This window comes from Caenorhabditis elegans, chromosome IV (genome assembly GCF_000002985.6).
Source record: "Caenorhabditis elegans chromosome IV".
Classification (NCBI taxonomy): Eukaryota; Metazoa; Nematoda; class Chromadorea; order Rhabditida; family Rhabditidae; genus Caenorhabditis; species Caenorhabditis elegans.
In genome coordinates this window covers 3,709,477-3,726,114 of record NC_003282.8, presented here as the reverse complement: position 1 = coordinate 3,726,114, position 16,638 = coordinate 3,709,477, and the positions used below count along the sequence as shown (strand labels likewise).

Below are 16,638 nucleotides of genomic sequence, written 5' to 3'. Positions count from 1 at the left end.
ATTAAATTTTTTTATTTTTTCGAAAAATGCGCCGAGTACGCAAACACCGTCACGTCGGAATTCAGATTGTGTGCAGTTTTGCGTCGCGGTGTTTGCACAGAACAGATTTTCAAAAAAATATTTTTTATTGTTTTTGTGGATTTTTGTGGTATTTTCTGAATTTTGAGGGGTTTTTCGACATTTTTCGATAAAAATGTTGCATTTTTTCGATCAAAACAGGGGTGAAATGGCTGAAAACTGTAAAATCGCATCGAAAAACGGGTAAAAGTCGTATGTAGTCGAAGGAAACGAAAGTTTAGGCAAAAAAACCGATTTCAAGCCAACGGAAACTGTTTTCAGACAATTTTTGGTCAAGATTTTATCACAAAATACTGATAAAAATTAATTTTAAACCGAAAAATGTGCTAAACGCTCAACAAAAGATTTTTCACAACAAAATACCCATTTTCCAAAGCTTTCCAGCGCCGCAAATTGAAAAATGGAAATTTCAAAAGCAAAACACCCCAATTATTCTTGTTTCCGCCTCATTTTTCATGGCTTATGTATATGTTGTTTTCGATATATTGTTTCTCTGCTGCCGCCCCCCCCCCCCCCCTCTCTCTCTGGAGGGAACGCCTCGTGGTTTTTGTCGCCCATAACAAAAGCGACACACACACACACACACAACAATATATTGATTTTAAGCTGTTTCTACGTGTTTTTTTGTTAGTTTTAATTTGAAAAATACGCAAAAAATCTAAAAAACTTTTTTTTTTTAATTCCAGATGGATCTCAGCGAGCGCGAGGACCAAACCAGCGACCCGGACGAGGAAGACACTGAGTGTCGTGTAAGTTTTCTGATTTAAAAAAAATCAATTTTCACCGAAAAGATCCTGTAGAAAGTGTCGAAAAAGATAGCCAGCGTGACACTCGAGTCGGATTCTCTGCCAGAATCGCCACAGACCGCTGAAGAACGAACGGCGAGAAGAAAGAAGAGAATAAAGCGAAAGGGACAACAAATGGACGTGGATCCGACGCCGAAAGCTAAAGCAGAAAGTGAGGATTTGGGGTTTTGGCCTGAAAAATTGAAAAAAAAACGAAGAAAATTCACAAAATTTTGAAAAAAAATCATGTTTTTTCCTGCGAAATTGTGTGGAAGATGAGCAAATTTTGAGATTTTGCTTTTCGTTTAGGTTAAAATTTAGTAATTCCAGTGCATTTTAACCCGAAAATTCGACATTTTGTCCAAAAATTTCAATTTTGAAGTGGGAATTCTCATTTTTTTATTTTAAGAAAAACTGAGCTCAACCTGATTTTGAGTTTTCTGTTTAAAAAAAACGCCCCAATTTTCAACTAAAAAGCCGAATTTTGACGTATTTCCAAGGAAAAAGTCCTATTTTTCGAATAAAAATTAGCTTTCGGCGCTGGAATTTGGAATTCTTATCGGAAGATAACTAAATTCTAACTTCAAATTAAAATTAATCCGATTTTTGGTCTAAAAAATCCAAATTTAAACTAAAAAGTCGGATAAAATTGAAAATCGCCCCATTTTTGATCAAATATCCAAAACTTCTACAAAAAACTTAATATTTCAGCTTATTTTCAATAAAAATAACCTGATTTTCAAAAAAAAAAAATTTTTTAAGTGAAAAATCCATTTTTTTAGGCTTTTTCGAGTAAAAATTAACGATTTTTCAGTCAAAAAATTCAATTTTTTCCGGAATTTGAAATTTTTACGCAAAAATGTCCATTTTTCACCTGAAAAATAGGTTCTTAGCGTATTTTCAGGCAAAACATCCCGGTTTTTTCAACATAAAAATCGATTTTAACCCCAATTTTTTCAGGCAAACACATGGATTGTGACGGTTTCGAATCGCATATCTCATCCAGTGATGAATCATATTCCGAAGATAATAAAGGACGTGAAGCCGACGATGAGCAAAGTGATTGGGTTGGAGATACAACGCCCACGCGTAATCCCTTCGAATCACCGTTTGATCGAAAAGTTCATTTGAGAAAATCACAGCCAAATGTTCATCAAACTTCCAATATGCAGAAGAAAATTGAGAAGTGAGACGGATTTTATGTCGAAAGTTAATGAAAAATCGATAAAAACTGACTTTTTGACGCTGAAAGTCGCAAAAAACGTGAAATTTGATTATTTTCTGATGAAAATCGAGAATTTTTCCGCAGAGATTTTTCTGAAAAAATTGCTTTAAAAAAAAGACTAAAATTGATAATAAATCCAAATATATGTGATAAATGTGAGAAAAACGAGCATTTTCCAGCTAAAAATCCGCTTTCAAATTATAAAAATGAATTAAAAAGTGGAATTTTGAAGCATTTTTGAGCTAAAAATTTTGAAAAATCTGACGAATTTCCGCAGATTTTTCATAATTTTTTAAATAAAAAAAATGAACAATTAAGGAAAATTACAAGAATTTCGCGAGTTTTATGACAAAAAATGATCGAAAATTGCTAAAATTTCTGGATTTTGTAGATTTTTAATCGAAGCATTTCAAAATTTCTTCTATTTTTTCCGATTTTCCACTAAAAGTTCTCCTATTTTCACGAATTTTCCATCAAAAATCCTCAAGAATTTCCAGATTTGCTCGAGAAGGTGGCCGCGGTGAGCTCATCCTGGAGACGCGATTCCGTGATCGAGCATCAAGCTCCCTGCTTCAACGATATCTGTACAAATATCATCTGGAAGTTGTCCGCCGTCACCGTGGATCGATTATTCTTCGAAAGAAGTTCGAGACGCCGTCCACGTCGAATTCCCGTTAATTTTCGTGCTTTTTGGTGTAAAAATCGGTGAAAAATCACTGAAAACCCTGTAAAAGTTATTAAAAATCCAGAAAAATGCATATTTTTCCCTAAATTTTGTATAAAATACTCGTTTTTCTGAAAAACGTGGTTTTTGCGATTTTCCGCAGTTTTCTATGAAATTCCCAAAGTTTTGCTAATTTTTTTATGCAAAATCCCAGAATTTTGCGCATTTTCACCCGAAAATTTCCATTTTCCGTGGAAAAATCCGCAAAAAAGTCAATTTTCGATGTTTTCTATCAAAAATCTCCAAATTCCCGCATTTTCCCCGTTTTTTCCACATTTCCCTCTATATTTTATCGATTTTTGTACATCTTTTCGCTATAATAACCCACCGAATGATCTTTTTTTTTGTACATTTTTGTATAACTAATGCAACCGCGCTCCACCGCTGTACATAATTAAATTAAATTATTTATTGGTTTTTTTGTACAATTTTTGAGTTTTTCTTTGTTGAGTTCGATGGTTTTTTACTTCTTTTTTCAAGAGATTTCCAGTCAATAATTCCCATTTTTTCAGAAATTTTATATGAGAAAATCCGACGCCAGAGGACATCAAGTGGAAGCGGATTTCGCTCGTTTAGGAGTCCGAATGTGAGAAATTCACTGCAAAATCGAAAATACTATTTTTGCTATTTTTCCGTTTTTGGATCGAAAATTGCGATGTTCAGCGCAAAAATTGAATTTTGAGAGTTTTATTTCGAAAATTGAAAAATTTTTTTGCAATTTTCTCAGTTTTAATCGATTTTCTTTACTTTCCGAACGGAAAATGAACAAAATTTCTTTTGAAAATCTGAAATTTGTCCAAAATCCATGAGATTTTCGAAAAAAAAAACTAGAAACAGAAGTTTTCAAGAAAAAACTCGACAGAAAACGTATTTTCATTGAATTTTGCAAAAGATTTCACTGGAAAAGTCGAATTTTTCGGAAAAATTCATTTTGAGAGGTTATTCTCGAATTTTTATAAGAAATATTTCTGAAATTTATGAAAATTCACAGATTTTTCCAAGTTTTTCCCAAAATAGTGCTACTACCAGCTTCTGGTACTAATTTTTGACGTGAAAAGACGCAAAATCGTGGTTATTTTTAATTTTTCTCTGATGTCAATGATAAGAATCTCTATATTTACAGTGAGTTGCCTGATAAGAGGCCATTCCCAATCGATCAATTCGAATTGTTCGTCCACGAGGCTATTCGAGAGGTTTTTGGCAGTTGTGGGCCTATTGTTAAGGTAATTTAAATGCCAAAAAAAAACAATGAATCTGTTTAAAAAAATGTCCTAAATTACTGGTGATTTTTTCAAATTAAAAAAAAAAAAGAAAATTGCTGATCATATTTAAATTTTCGATTGAAAGTTTTTCGATTCTTCGATAGATTCAGATCAAGGGTGTCAATGTCCCGTGAAAATTTTAAAAACAAGACAACGGGACGTCCCGTTCCACTGCAACTTTTTCCTCACGAGGGACAAGGAAAAGTAGTTTCTAGGCCATGGCCGAGGGGCCGACAAGTTTCAGCGGCCATTTATCTTGCTTTGTTTTCCGCCTGTTTTCTTTCGTTTTTCATCGATTTTTCCCGTTTTTTCTTATTAAAACTGATAAATAAATATTTTTTGCAGATGCTAAAACAATTTCCAAGTAAAAAAATCATGTATTCAGTGGGCAAGCAGCGGTGAAAGTGGGCATTGTAATATGATGGATTACGGGAATATAAAACCTAAACTTTTTCTGAAACATAATACATATGCTGCTTAAATGCTGAGACTACCTGATTTTCATAACGAGACCGCTGAAAAAGTTTTGAGGTTTCCAAAATTCAACTTTTTTGGTGAAAAAGTCGAGATTTTCGCACAAAAAGTTGAATTTTGGAAACCTCATAACTTTTTCAGCGGTCTCGTTATGAAAATCAGGTAGTTTCAGCATCTAAGCAGCATATGTATCATGTTTCAGAAAAAGTTTAGGTTTTGTATTCCCGTAATCCATCATATTACAATGCCCACTTTCACCGCTGCTTGCCCACTGAATACATGATTTTTTCTTGGAAATTGTTTTAGCATCTGCAAAAAATATTTATTTATCAGTTTTATTAAGAAAAAACGGTAAAAAGCTGTGAAAAACGAAAGAAAACAGGCGGAAAACAAAGCAAGATAAATGGCCGCTGAAACTTGTCGGCCCCTCGGCCATGGCCTAGAAACCACTTTTCCTCGTCCCTCGTGAGGAAAAAGTTGCAGTGCAGCGGGACGTCCCGTTCCCGTGAAAACACCCAAAAAACGGGACAACGGGACAAACCGGACACGGGACTTGACACCCTTGATTCAGATGAAAAAATAAAGAAAATTTCTTTAAAAATCTTTTTCAATTTTTCTGCGTTTTCCGACTAAACTCGCTGTTTTGTTTTGTTTTCTCGTTAGTATCTCAGATTTATTTTCTATTTTCCTATAAGCAAACAATATTCGGCGGCGATGAGGTTAAATCAATATTTGTTGACACACAAGTGTAGTCAATATGTGTCCATTTAGGTGCCATGTAGTGTAGTGTTAACACTGTTTTGTGCTTTATGCTACGTTTCAATTCAAATTTCCTCGTCATTTTTCATTACAAATAGTCGAAAATGTATATCCACTATTGGAAATACTAACTACTAAATTGCTTACCCCCTCTCGTTAATATAGTACCATAAAAAAATGATATAAATAATAAAACCTATTATAGTATATGTATATTTGTATGTACTATATTTAGTACCAGCCGTGGACCGCACCTTCGGCGCGGCCCCCGACTTCTGGGGCTGAAAATTAATTTTTTATAAAACTACCGTAACCCTACAGTATTCCTACCGTACCACTATTGTACCACTACAGTACCCCGACTATATCCCTACACTAACCCCAACTAACTACCCCTCCAGAAGCCAAAACTTCACAGACTACAAAGACTACATAGACTACAAACTATGGACACACAGAATAAGCGCTTTATATATAGTAAATGATATTTAGTATTATGGGAGCACAAACAATTCTGAGAATGCGTACTGCGCAACATATATTTGACGCGCAAAATATCTCGTAGCGAAAACGACAGTAACTCTTTAAATGACTACTGTAACGCTTGTGCCGATTTACGGGTTCGATTTTCGATTACTTTCTTATTTTTATGCCATTCTATCGACCGTAAATCGACACAAACGCTACATTAGTCATCTAAAGAGTTACTGTAGTTTTTGCTACGTGATATTTAATAATATATGTTGCGCATTACTCATTCGTTGCTATACTATAAGCGATTTTTTCGCGATTATCTCGCAAAAATATTGTAAATTCTTTTGTGATCTCATGAAAATATATAAAAAATCGATAAATTTTAAAATTACGTGGAAATCTCAACGTATCAATTTTTGTTGAGTTATTAACTCAATTTCAAATAAAATTATTCCGAATTTTCCAGATTTCCGAATACGACAGTGACCTACGTCGTGGCTCAATCGTTGCTCCGGGCAACGAAATTCAACAAGTTTGGGCGGCTCTTACGACGAAAGGATCTTTCCAAGGACGACGAATTGCTGCACATCTTCATACTGTTCGTTTTGACTAATAATTAGAATATGGAAAAAAAACGTGCAAAAATTATTTAAAAATCGCTGAAATTTTTGTAAAAAGTTGTTTTTCAACGATTATCTTACCAAAAAATAATTATATAAATTTCTAAAATTTATCGGAATTTTTTTAGAAAATTCAAAGTTTTTTCTGATATTTCCAGAAAAATTTGCAAAAAAATATTCAAAAAAATTGAGATTTTCAGAAAGTTCAGAAATAATATCTTTTGTTGGTTTAAAAAATAAATTAATTTTTTAGAATTATCCGAAAAACTTTTTTTTGGATTTTTTCAAGTTTTCAAGAAAAATTCAAAAATTAATATTTTCAGAATTTTCGGATTTTTTTCCAAATTTTTTTACAAAAAATTTAATTTTTTTATTCAAAAAAAAAAAAATGTTTTTCAGGTTTTTCAAACCTAAAAAATTCTGCAACATTTTTTCAAACTTCGGAATAAAAAAAAACTTTTTGAAAGAAAAATTTCAAATTTTCTGAAATTTCACCATATTTTTTCAGCTAACCGAGACCCCCGTCACGAACATCGTCTAAACGATCCATCCAGTCATGTCTCTGATTCTTCTTGTTCTCATACCAGTCGCCGCCTTCATTCTCTTCCTCATCGTTCTTCTCTTCATATTCTTCTCAATTCCGTCTCGTCGTGATTTCCATTTCTTCCGAAGACATGCAATTGTCACTGGTGGATCTAAAGGAATCGGTTTTCAGCTTGCTGTTGGACTTATTGAACGTGGATGTCACGTTACTATTGTAGCCAGAAATGTCAAAGATTTGGAGGTAAAATGAGTGAAAAATTGCGGTTTTTGATGGAAAATTTAGATTTTTCTCGAAATTTGGTCTGAAAATCGAATTTTATAAAATTTTTGAGTAACAAAAAAACGGAGAGAGCTTGAAAAATAGTTTTTCTGAAAATTTTCGGAATTATACAAAAAAAAACGGAATTTTTTAACAACATTGTTCAAATTACCGAAAAATTTGAGAAAATCTAAATTTTCAATAAATAGTTTCAAAAAAATTGGAATTGCTCCTTAAAAATTTCGAAAAATGGCGGAATTTCTATTTTTAACATAAAATATTCAATTTTCTTTTTTTTTTACCAGCCGTGGACCGCACCTCCTGCGCGGCCCCCGACTTCTGGGTCTAAAACTAATTTCTCTGAAACTACCGTAACCCTACAGTATTCCTACCGTACCACTATTGTACCACTACAGTACCCCGACTATATCCCTACACTAACCCCAACTAACTACCCCTCCAGAAGCCAAAACTTTACAGACTACAAAGACTACATAGACTACAAACTATGGACAAACGGAATAAGCGCTTTATATATATATAAATATATAGTAAATGATGATGATATTACACTCAAAATTCCAAAAAACTGTTTTTTACGCCAAAAATGTAACTTTTTAAAAAATTCCAATTTTTCTGAAAAATCTGGGAAAATATATAAAACGATCTATTATCGAAAAAATACGATCGCACAAATTTCTCATAATTAATTTTTGATCTACCTGTTGAACTTGACTCCGCCCCCGATCTTGTTGTCTTGTCGAAGGAAGGGGCGGAGCCTATTCAACAAGGTAGATCAAAAATAAATTATGAGAAAATTGTGCGATCGTGTTTTTTCGATAGCAAATCTAATTTTAAAATTCAGGTCTTCAAATTTTTTTTTGGATTTTATTACGAAATATTACAATTTTTAGAAAAAAAAAATCAGAGTTTTCAGTTTTTTTGAAATTCAAAAATTTTTGAAAAAATGCCTAAAAACAGGTTTTTTTCCCGGAAAAAAATCTAAAAAATGCCAAATTTTTTGGATTTTTTTTTTGAAAATTGTGAAATTTTTAAATTTTCCAGAAAGCCTGCGCCGACCTCCAAGTGCTCGCCGATCAACGTGGTCAACGTCAGAAAGTCCATTGGAAATCGATCGATATGACGGGCGGTTATGACGTAATCAAGTCGGCTTTCGACGATGCGGCCCGCGAACTCGGCCCAATCGATATTTTAATCAATAACGCCGGTCACAGTGTTCAGGCTCCGTTTTGTGAGCTTCCGATTACGGATTTCGAGAAACAAATGGCTGTGAACTATCTGTCGGCGGTTCATGCGACACGGGCGGTCGTTGACGATATGAAAACTCGGAAAACCGGTCATATTTCGTTTGTTTCGTCGGCCGCCGGCCAGTTTGCCATTTTTGGATACTCGGCGTACTCGCCGACGAAATTCGCGCTACGTGGATTCGCCGACACGTTGCACATGGAGCTGCTACCGTATAAGGTTAATGTTGGGGTACTGTACCCGCCGAATACCGATACGGAAGGTTTTAAGGTTTGTTTTTGGAGATTAAACAATTAATAAAATTTGGAATTTTTTTGAAAATTAGAAAAAATCAAATCAAATCAGAAAATTCTGAAGATTTGATTCATTTTTCGAATTTTCATTGAAATTTAATCTTTCAAACCTTCAAAAAAAATCTGAAACTTTTGAAAAATAATTCCCGATTTCTTGAAAATTATGAAAAACCAAAAAAAAACAATTGTGGTTTTCGAAAATCGATTTTTTTTTCTTTCTTTTAAAAATTCGTAAATTTTCAATAAAAAGTTAAATAAAATATATTCCTAACGATATTTTTAAATTTTGTTTTAACGATAAATTTTTAATGAAAAGTTTTTCAAAAAATTGATAATTTCCAATTTTTTTTCTTCAAAATTTATTTTAAACGTATGTATTTATAGATTTTTCACATTTGTTTTCAAAAACATATTAGAAAGTTCGATAAATGACTACATTTTCAAAAAGTCGATAATTTTCCGATTTTTCGAAATTTTTCAGGAAAATTTATTGGTAATTTCCTATTTTTAGGAGGAAACATTTAAAAAAAATTAAAGTTTCCAAAATTGTTAAAGAATCCAAAAAAATTGAACATTTTTTGGAACATCGATAATTTTTAAAAAAATATATCAAGAAAAATCGATTTTTCAGATTTTTAAAACAAAATGTCGGATTTATCAACAAATTTTTTTTTCGAATTAAAAAATCCCGAAAAATCCAAAATTTTCTTTCCCAGGTCGAGCTGGAAACGATGCCAGAGGAAACCAAAAAAATGAGTGAAGCCGCCGGACTTTTCACGCCAAAAGATGTCGCTGAAGCTCATTTGAAGGATATTGCCGACGGAAATTACGCGACTACAATGGGACTTGACGGATGGATGCTCGGTGTGCTCACCGCCGGCGCTTGCCCAGAAAAATCACTTTTTCGTGCTCTGACTCAAGGAGCACTGGCTGGAATTTTCCGTTGTATTACTCTGGTCTACCTTGGATATTTCAATGGAATCACCAAGAAATGCTATCGGAGGCGACTGGCTGAAGCTGAGGAGCAACGGGAAACGGAGCAGCAGAGGAAGAGGGAATAATTTTTTTTCTTGATTTTTTTCAACTTGTTTCCCTCCTAAGAAATTTCAGATTTTTCGCGGATTTTTCTGATGAATTTCGCACTTTTTCCGAATTTTTTAAAAGATTTTTCTGGAAATTTTGGAAAGTTTTGGATTTTTTTCGATTTTTCTAAAATTTTAAAATTTTTCGGTTTTTTCAGTTTTTCTGAATATTTCCCGTTGAATATTTCCCCCAGATTTTTTTCTCTAAAAATTTCACTTTTTTCTGTTTTTTTTCTAATTTTTCTTTTATTCTTTCTAGCTTAATTTATTTTTAGAGTAATTTTTTTTTGAAATTTCAGATTTTTTCCCGAAATTTCTAAAAATTTTGGAATTTTTCCCGAGTTTTCTGAAAATTGTGGAATTTTCCTGATTTTCTTGTTTCTTTTAATGTTTTTCCCTCTTATTATCGAATATTCCTTTCATTGTTAATTTAATAGGAATTTCTGTGTGTTTTTTTTTTCAAAAATTTAATAAAACCCCAAATTTTGGAATTTTTTTTGTAATTTCTCAAAAAACAGATTTTCGGATTTTTTCCGAAATTTTTGGAAGGAATAGAAGCAAATTAAAGTAGCAAAAATTCTGTAAATCTAATTTTTCAAAAAAGAAAACAAGATTTTTCTGGAACTCATGAAAAAAATTGACAATTTTTTGAAATTCGATTTTAAAAATTGAAATTTTCGAAAAAAAAACTGTTTTTCGTATTTGAAAAAAATTCAAAAATGTAAATCTTTCACAGAAAACCATAAATTAACTGAAAATAATTTATTGACAGTTTCAAATAATACAAATTAAATTCAAAATACACGTAAATTTACAAATCGCCCGATGTCAAGAGTTTGTAGAGAGAGATCATAAAATACAAAAAAAAAATTGGAAAAATTCGAAAAAAATATTGTTTTTTCGTGAAAATTATACAATAGCGATTGCCGAGTGTCGTTTCATGAATGCACGTGGCATAAATGCGGCTTTATCATCATCAGACGCCTGATTATTGGCTGAAACCCACATCAGAGCCATCCACGGATTGTCGAGCTTCTCCTGTGTTCGGCGGCGTTCCGAGAGCTTTTTCACTACCTGGAAATGATAATATTTTGAAAATAAGGCTGGAAAAGCTGAAAATAAAAAAAAAGTTTTTTGAAAAATTCCAAAAAAAAAATGTTCGAAATTTTTTTTTCTAATTATTAAAAAAACTCAATATTTAAAAATATTAGTGTCACATAGTCATTTTCAATATATATATACAAAATAATATAAACTACCTGATTCCTACAAAAAATTCAACTTTTTCAGAATTTGTTTTAGAAAAACAATTTCAAAAAAATTCAAATTCCAAAAAAAAAATTTTTTTTCAAAATGCTCTCACCTTTTTCTCTCTCTCGCCACATAACATTATTCGAAATTGTGTTCGAATTTCAGAATTGCTGAAAATATGAGCGGGGCATCGAATCGCATTTCCGACTACTGTCAGAAGAGCTGCAGAGTCGGTTGCCAGGCGGTTTAAGTCAGGATGGTAGACGTGGAGGTAATCTGGAAAAATTATAAATGTGGAAAGTATCATATTTATGTATGTATATTTGGGAAAAATTTGAATGTTTTTTTTGTTTTTTAAAATTCTCAAAAAAAAAGTTTTTTTCATAATTTTAGACATTTTGAATTATCTCTAGTTGTAAAGTTGTCAAAAAATTAGAAAAGTTTGAAATTTTTTAGGGTTCAGAAATTTTCGAAAAAAAAATATCTCGAAATCGTACACGGGGATCTCGCCGCGACGCGACACGTAAATTTACCCGATATAAATTTTGGCAAACTCTTCCATTTCAATTTATGAGGGAAGCCAGAAATCCGGGATTCTACCAATTATTTCTATAATTTCACAAAAAAATTTCAATTTTCAATGGATTTTTAATTCTATATATTAAACATTATATAAGCACTTGAAAAAAAAAACAAAAATCTAATATTAAAAAAGAAACGAAAACAATCAATAAATTTTTCAGAAAATTGTTCACAAACTTCTGGCGGAATTTTGAATGAAAACTATTAATAGATTTAAAATATTTTTGAAAAATTTTGAAAGTAAAACGCTAATTGCACAAATCCAATTTATTTATGTTTTTTGAAACATTTGCCAAATTTTTTAACGCTTTTGGTTACTTGATATATAAAATTAAATCATTATAGTTTCTAACTTTTAAAGTAATTTTTTTCAGTTTCGGAAATATAAAAATTCTTAAAACTTAAAAAATAATCGATTTTTTTTTTCTGGTATTTTTCATTTCAAAAATTTCCCAACTAACCCGGATTAAAGTACTCTACAATGATCAAAATCAAGCTGAGCAAGTTCGAAATCAAATACGCCGAGATGATAACAATCAGGGTCCTCGTTGCACTTCTCAAGTTCTTTTTCCGAATTTTCGACAGGTCGTGTCCCAAAGTGAGCTCTGCAATCAGGCTCCGGAGCTGTTGAACATTCTGTTTCCGGAGCATTCGAACAATTCCTCCATTAAGAAAGATTAGTGTGAAGAATGGGAGAAAAATCGCTAGTGAGTGGAGCCACCCCATATGGCCGAGCTCTCCGCGTTGAATTCGCACCGCCCATCTCCGGAAGCCGAAACAGTTTTCTCGAGTGACAACTACAGCTTCTTCTGACATATATTTTATAAATACAGCTGCACAGACAAGTGAAAAGAGCACGAGCCAACGGGTTCTCATCTCAAAGCCAACAAATGTCCAATGCTTCGTCATGCAGTATCTGGAAGGATTGGATTTAAATTGGAGTATCTGAAAAACTACGAAACCTACTGAAAATTTGTCGAAAGTATGTAATTTGTGTAATTATAAATTTACAACATTTTCTTAGTTGACAACACTTTGTTTTTTGTGACGAAGTTATGAAGTTTTTAATGTGCAAGTGAAATTTTTCCTAGTCCTGTAACTGTAATATAAAAAAACTCTGCAGTACTTAAACAAAACTTGATAGGTTTAAAAAAACTCCCTTCATATCTTTCCAAAAATTGATACATTTTGAAAGATATCAATTTAAAAGTTAGGATTTATTCTTAAGTTTTTGCTAATTAGTTTACTCGTGGTAGAAGCTAGTCGGTGAAATTTTTTTTTTTTGGAAATCAAAGAAAGAATTTTCAAACATTTTCTGAAGAAATCGTTAGTTTAACCAGAGTCAGTAATTTTTGTTAAAAAAAATTAACAGATATTAATATTAGATATTCAAAACAAGTTTGCAATTTTTAAGCTTTTTCAAGTTTTTATATATCAAACCTCTGTACTGTATCTCCCCAAGTTTTCTAGCGATCAAAATGTTGTCAACTGGTTGAATATTGGAAATTTACATTTCTACATTTTTTAATTGTCAGATTGCATAACAAAGTTACAGTCATTGTCTCATTACGGTTTGATCTTAAAAAAATGCGGGAATATTTTTTCCAGAAAAATTGTGACGTCAGCACGCTCTTAACCATGCGAAATCAGATGAGATGTGCATCTCAACTCCCGCATTTTTTGAATATCAAATCGAAGTAATGCATTCTGACCTAAATACTGTGAACCCAAATACTCACCTCTCAATACTCGCCATGATCAATGAAAACACAGAGGAGATCTTCACAATTTGCGCGAATAAATACACATGTCTGACGTATTTCAGCCAAATTTGATAGGCCACACTTTCTTCGTAGTACACCGAGCTGACTTCTAGAGGCTGAAAAAATGCGAAAAATTTTGGTTGTAATTTTTTTTTTGTTTAAAAAAAATTTCGATTTTTTCTCGCCCCCATTTTTCCAAAAATCTTAAACTTTTTTGTCCATGTCGGCATGTCTCTTTTGTGTTACTTTTGGTTTTTTTCGCCGAAATGATGGCGTGTCAAGCAGCGGCGTCCATCATTTTAGTCGTCTTAAGGATCCGGCGGTTAATCCCCTTTTTGTGCACCACCATTACTCTATGAAAGCAAAAATCTAAAGAAAGGAGTAATACTGTGCCACGTGGTTTTTGATGACGTAAGCAAAAAGTTCTTTTGGGGTAAACTAGAAATTTGTAGAATTTCAAAAATAAAAATATTTTTTTGAAATTTTTTTTCGTGAAAAATTTTCGAGCAATTATAACTTTGAGCCATGATAAAACGTTAATCATGAGCCATGATAAAACGTTAATCCAAGCTTGAAAATTTCAAACTGTTATAACTTGCCAACAGAACAAGCCATGAAAAAGTTGCCAACTAGTAAAGTATAGCAAAATAAATTTACTATATATTGTTAGTTGACAACTTTTTGATAGCTGTAATAATCACGGAGATACATGGGTTTTAAGTTCTCTGCCCTTTCGCTCGAGAGAGCGCAGAGAAGGGAGAGTGTCTGCTTCTCTGCGCTCTCTCCATATTCAAAATGGGTTAAATTCAAATTTAAAGTTAAAATAAAATAATTTTCCAAAAAAAGTTTCGAAAAAAAAGTTGCTGTCTGTTTATGAAAATATTTGAAAAATTTCAAGAAATTTTTTTTTGAAAAACTTTCAATTTTTTCTATCCCAAATTTTTTTGCAACTAGAAACTTTATTTCTCCAGACTAGATAAAAACTATGTTCCATATCCTCCATCTTTTCCGTTACAACCAAAAAACTTCCTTCCGTATCAAAGACTGTCCGTCCGGAAGCCGACAACTTCCGCGAGCTCTTAAGAAATTCCAGCTCCGCGAGCCCCCAAAAATTACACTTTTTCTTCGTTTTACGTGCACAAAACCTATCAAAATCGTCAGAAAACATTCGAGATGATCATTTTCTCACCCCTCCACAACTAATTCCGCGCTTTTTTGGAGGCGCCGCCGGAGGGCACTAAAAAGCGGTTGGAAAAAAGAGCAAACGACAATGAGCACAAAACAAGTGGAAATTGGAAAGGAATTCGGTTGAGAAATTGAAAAAAGTACCCAGAAGGTTAAAAATCACAAGTAGGGAAAATCTTAAATTGAACAAAAAACTACTTTTTTTGAAAACTCTTTTCAAAAAACTCACCAAAAGTAATAAAAAGGTGGCATCCACCAGTGTGTCGAAAAGGGCAACAAAACCGAGAAAAAAGAACGGAGAATTCCTGAAAAATGAACAAAAATGAGGGGAAGAGACGCAGAGAAGCGAGGGTGTCTCGTTTCTCTGCGTCTCCCCCACTCACAGTAGCACTACTTGGCTTTGAACGTTAATATCTCGGCGGGGGTGAGAGGTATTGAAAAGTTGTTGACTACTCAAGTGTAGGAAATTACATTCTCTATATTTTGTTAGTTTGCAACTTTTTTATAGCTCTAACTGTTTAAAAGTTATGATGCTTAAAAAACCTATGACGTCACTAAATCAAAAATCCAGTGTTTTATGATGTAATGTTGTATATATCCAATTGTTTTTCAAAAGTTGATATAAAAAAGGGATATTTCCTGCCTATCCCAATTCTCCCCAGCTGCAAAATATTCTTTAACCTCTCGCTAGTATTGTCACTCAGTCCGGCACTTTTTTTTGCACACTTGAAGTATTTTCTCTCTCCCGCCAACACTCATACCAATACCAATTTTCTTGGTTCAATCAGAGAAAATTGCACAGATGACCAGGTGGTTTGGGCTCCGCGAGACTCTATAGCATCCCCTTCCCCCAGTGGGGAGACCCGATCTCACCTATAAATTGTTCGGGTTAAAAATAGGGTGGCTAGGAATCCGTTGGCGATGACCCCGAAAACTGCAATTACTGTACCGAACACGCCATTTATGTAGAATCTGAAAAAAGGTATCATATTAAAATTAAAAAAAAAACACGAAAGAGGGGAGACGCAGAGAAGCGAGAGCGGCGCGATTCTCTGCGCCTCCACCTTCCTTCCTGGTGGAGCGATTTTCTGCGCCATCAAACGGGTATATCTCCGCGAAGGTAGAAGGCATCAAAAAGTTGTTCACTAATAAAACATAGAACATTTAATTTTCTTCATTTTGTTAGTTGACAACTTTTTTGTAAATATAAAATTCGTAGAGATATGGCTGTTTTAGTTTTGCATAGTTTATTTTTGGAAATGTGGTTTTTTTTTTGGGAAATTTATGACCTGAAACTTATTCAATTTGTGTTAATTTTAGTTTTAAATGGTGAAATTAAAAGAAAATATTTTAAAATTCAATTTAATTTTTAAAAAATGCAACAAAAAAATTTTGGAAAAAAAATTATATTTTGAAAAATTCAGAATTTTTCAGCGATTATTTTTGAGATGTTCTTGAGTATTATATGAGAATTATTTTGAACATTATACATTGAGCATTATACATAAACGTGAAATATACATAAAATGGAAATAATAGAGAGAAGAAGAAACACAGATAAACGGGACAACCTCAGTACTCTGGGTTTCTGCGACTCAGACTCTCTACTCTGCTTAAAACAACTGCATCTCTTTGAAATTAAATGATATCAAAAAGTTGTCAACTAACAAAATGTAAAAAATTAAATTTGCAATAATTTGACAGTTGACAAAATTTTGATATCTGCAAAAGTCGCAGAGATATTCCTATTTGAAAAAAGTTTTAAAATTTGTTTCAAATTACTCTATCTCCAAGAGTTTCAGAGATACTAAAAAAGTTATCAACTGACAAAATATTGCAACTTTAAATTTCTACAATTTGTTAGTTGACAGTTGCTACTTACTACTTGCCTACACAAAATTACACCCAAAAAACCATACCGTTCCTCAATTAACCGCTGCTCGGGAGACGTTAGACAACTTATGGGCTCCTCCATTTCCATATTCTGAAATGGAACCATACTCGTAACAAAAA

The 16,638-nt window shown here is 32.8% G+C and overlaps 4 protein-coding genes and 1 non-coding gene across 7 annotated transcripts; 3 read left to right on the top strand and 2 right to left on the bottom strand.

The window, feature by feature from the left end:
• Positions 1 to 764: 764 nt before the first annotated feature.
• Positions 765 to 3,229, top strand: Y37E11AM.2 (the record flags this gene model as incomplete). 2 transcript variants are annotated; one of them, NM_001307447.2, is made up of 4 exons in its annotated part: positions 765 to 827; positions 879 to 1,035; positions 1,824 to 2,049; positions 2,577 to 3,229. In NM_001307447.2, the coding sequence occupies 4 exons, from the start codon at positions 765 to 767 to the stop codon at positions 2,764 to 2,766; spliced, it is 636 nt and encodes a 211-aa protein (NP_001294376.1). In that variant the 3' UTR covers positions 2,767 to 3,229. The 2 variants fall into 2 exon arrangements, with proteins under 2 accessions (NP_001294376.1, NP_500404.2); NM_068003.8 differs by having other exon boundaries at positions 2,586 to 3,228.
• Positions 3,230 to 3,324: 95 nt separating this feature from the next.
• Y37E11AM.4 (Ribonuclease P) lies at positions 3,325 to 8,425 on the top strand. Its single transcript, NM_001347301.4, has 5 exons — positions 3,325 to 3,398; positions 3,936 to 4,035; positions 6,248 to 6,379; positions 6,910 to 7,185; positions 8,269 to 8,425. Exons 1-4 carry the CDS (start codon positions 3,334 to 3,336, stop codon positions 6,940 to 6,942), a joined length of 330 nt encoding a protein of 109 aa, NP_001334199.1. The 5' UTR covers positions 3,325 to 3,333; the 3' UTR covers positions 6,943 to 7,185; positions 8,269 to 8,425.
• Positions 6,958 to 10,335, top strand: Y37E11AM.3 (the record flags this gene model as incomplete). 2 transcript variants are annotated; one of them, NM_001307448.2, is made up of 3 exons in its annotated part: positions 6,958 to 7,185; positions 8,269 to 8,739; positions 9,479 to 10,335. In NM_001307448.2, the coding sequence occupies 3 exons, from the start codon at positions 6,958 to 6,960 to the stop codon at positions 9,821 to 9,823; spliced, it is 1,044 nt and encodes a 347-aa protein (NP_001294377.1). The 2 variants fall into 2 exon arrangements, with proteins under 2 accessions (NP_001294377.1, NP_001294378.1); NM_001307449.3 differs by lacking the exon at positions 6,958 to 7,185 and having other exon boundaries at positions 8,344 to 8,739; positions 9,479 to 9,823.
• Positions 10,336 to 10,591: 256 nt separating this feature from the next.
• On the bottom strand, positions 10,592 to 16,615 carry Y37E11AL.1 (G-protein coupled receptors family 1 profile domain-containing protein). Its single transcript, NM_068000.2, has 7 exons — positions 16,545 to 16,615; positions 15,499 to 15,597; positions 14,855 to 14,930; positions 13,417 to 13,556; positions 12,139 to 12,593; positions 11,208 to 11,371; positions 10,592 to 10,918 (listed from the first exon to the last, which is right to left on the bottom strand). The coding sequence occupies exons 1-7, from the start codon at positions 16,598 to 16,600 to the stop codon at positions 10,754 to 10,756; spliced, it is 1,155 nt and encodes a 384-aa protein (NP_500401.1). The 5' UTR covers positions 16,601 to 16,615; the 3' UTR covers positions 10,592 to 10,753.
• On the bottom strand, positions 14,049 to 14,136 carry Y37E11AL.13. The gene has a single exon (NR_053060.1). It is a non-coding gene; the product is annotated as an Unclassified non-coding RNA Y37E11AL.13 (non-coding RNA).
• Positions 16,616 to 16,638: the final 23 nt, after the last annotated feature.

Excerpts from the sequence above, each read along its gene's own strand:
- Y37E11AM.4 (NM_001347301.4), top strand. The coding sequence starts at position 3,334 with ATGAGAAAATCCGACGCCAGAGGACATCAAGTGGAAGCGGATTTCGCT. Across the intron at positions 4,036-6,247 it reads GTTGTGGGCCTATTGTTAAG|ATTTCCGAATACGACAGTGA; the intron begins GTAATTTAAATG and ends CGAATTTTCCAG. Across the intron at positions 6,380-6,909 it reads TTGCTGCACATCTTCATACT|CTAACCGAGACCCCCGTCAC; the intron begins GTTCGTTTTGAC and ends ATATTTTTTCAG.
- Y37E11AL.1 (NM_068000.2), bottom strand. The coding sequence starts at position 16,600 with ATGGAGGAGCCCATAAGTTGTCTAACGTCTCCCGAGCAGCGGTTAATT. Across the intron at positions 15,598-16,544 it reads CAGCGGTTAATTGAGGAACG|ATTCTACATAAATGGCGTGT; the intron begins GTATGGTTTTTT and ends ACCTTTTTTCAG. Across the intron at positions 14,931-15,498 it reads TTAACCCGAACAATTTATAG|GAATTCTCCGTTCTTTTTTC; the intron begins GTGAGATCGGGT and ends TTCATTTTTCAG.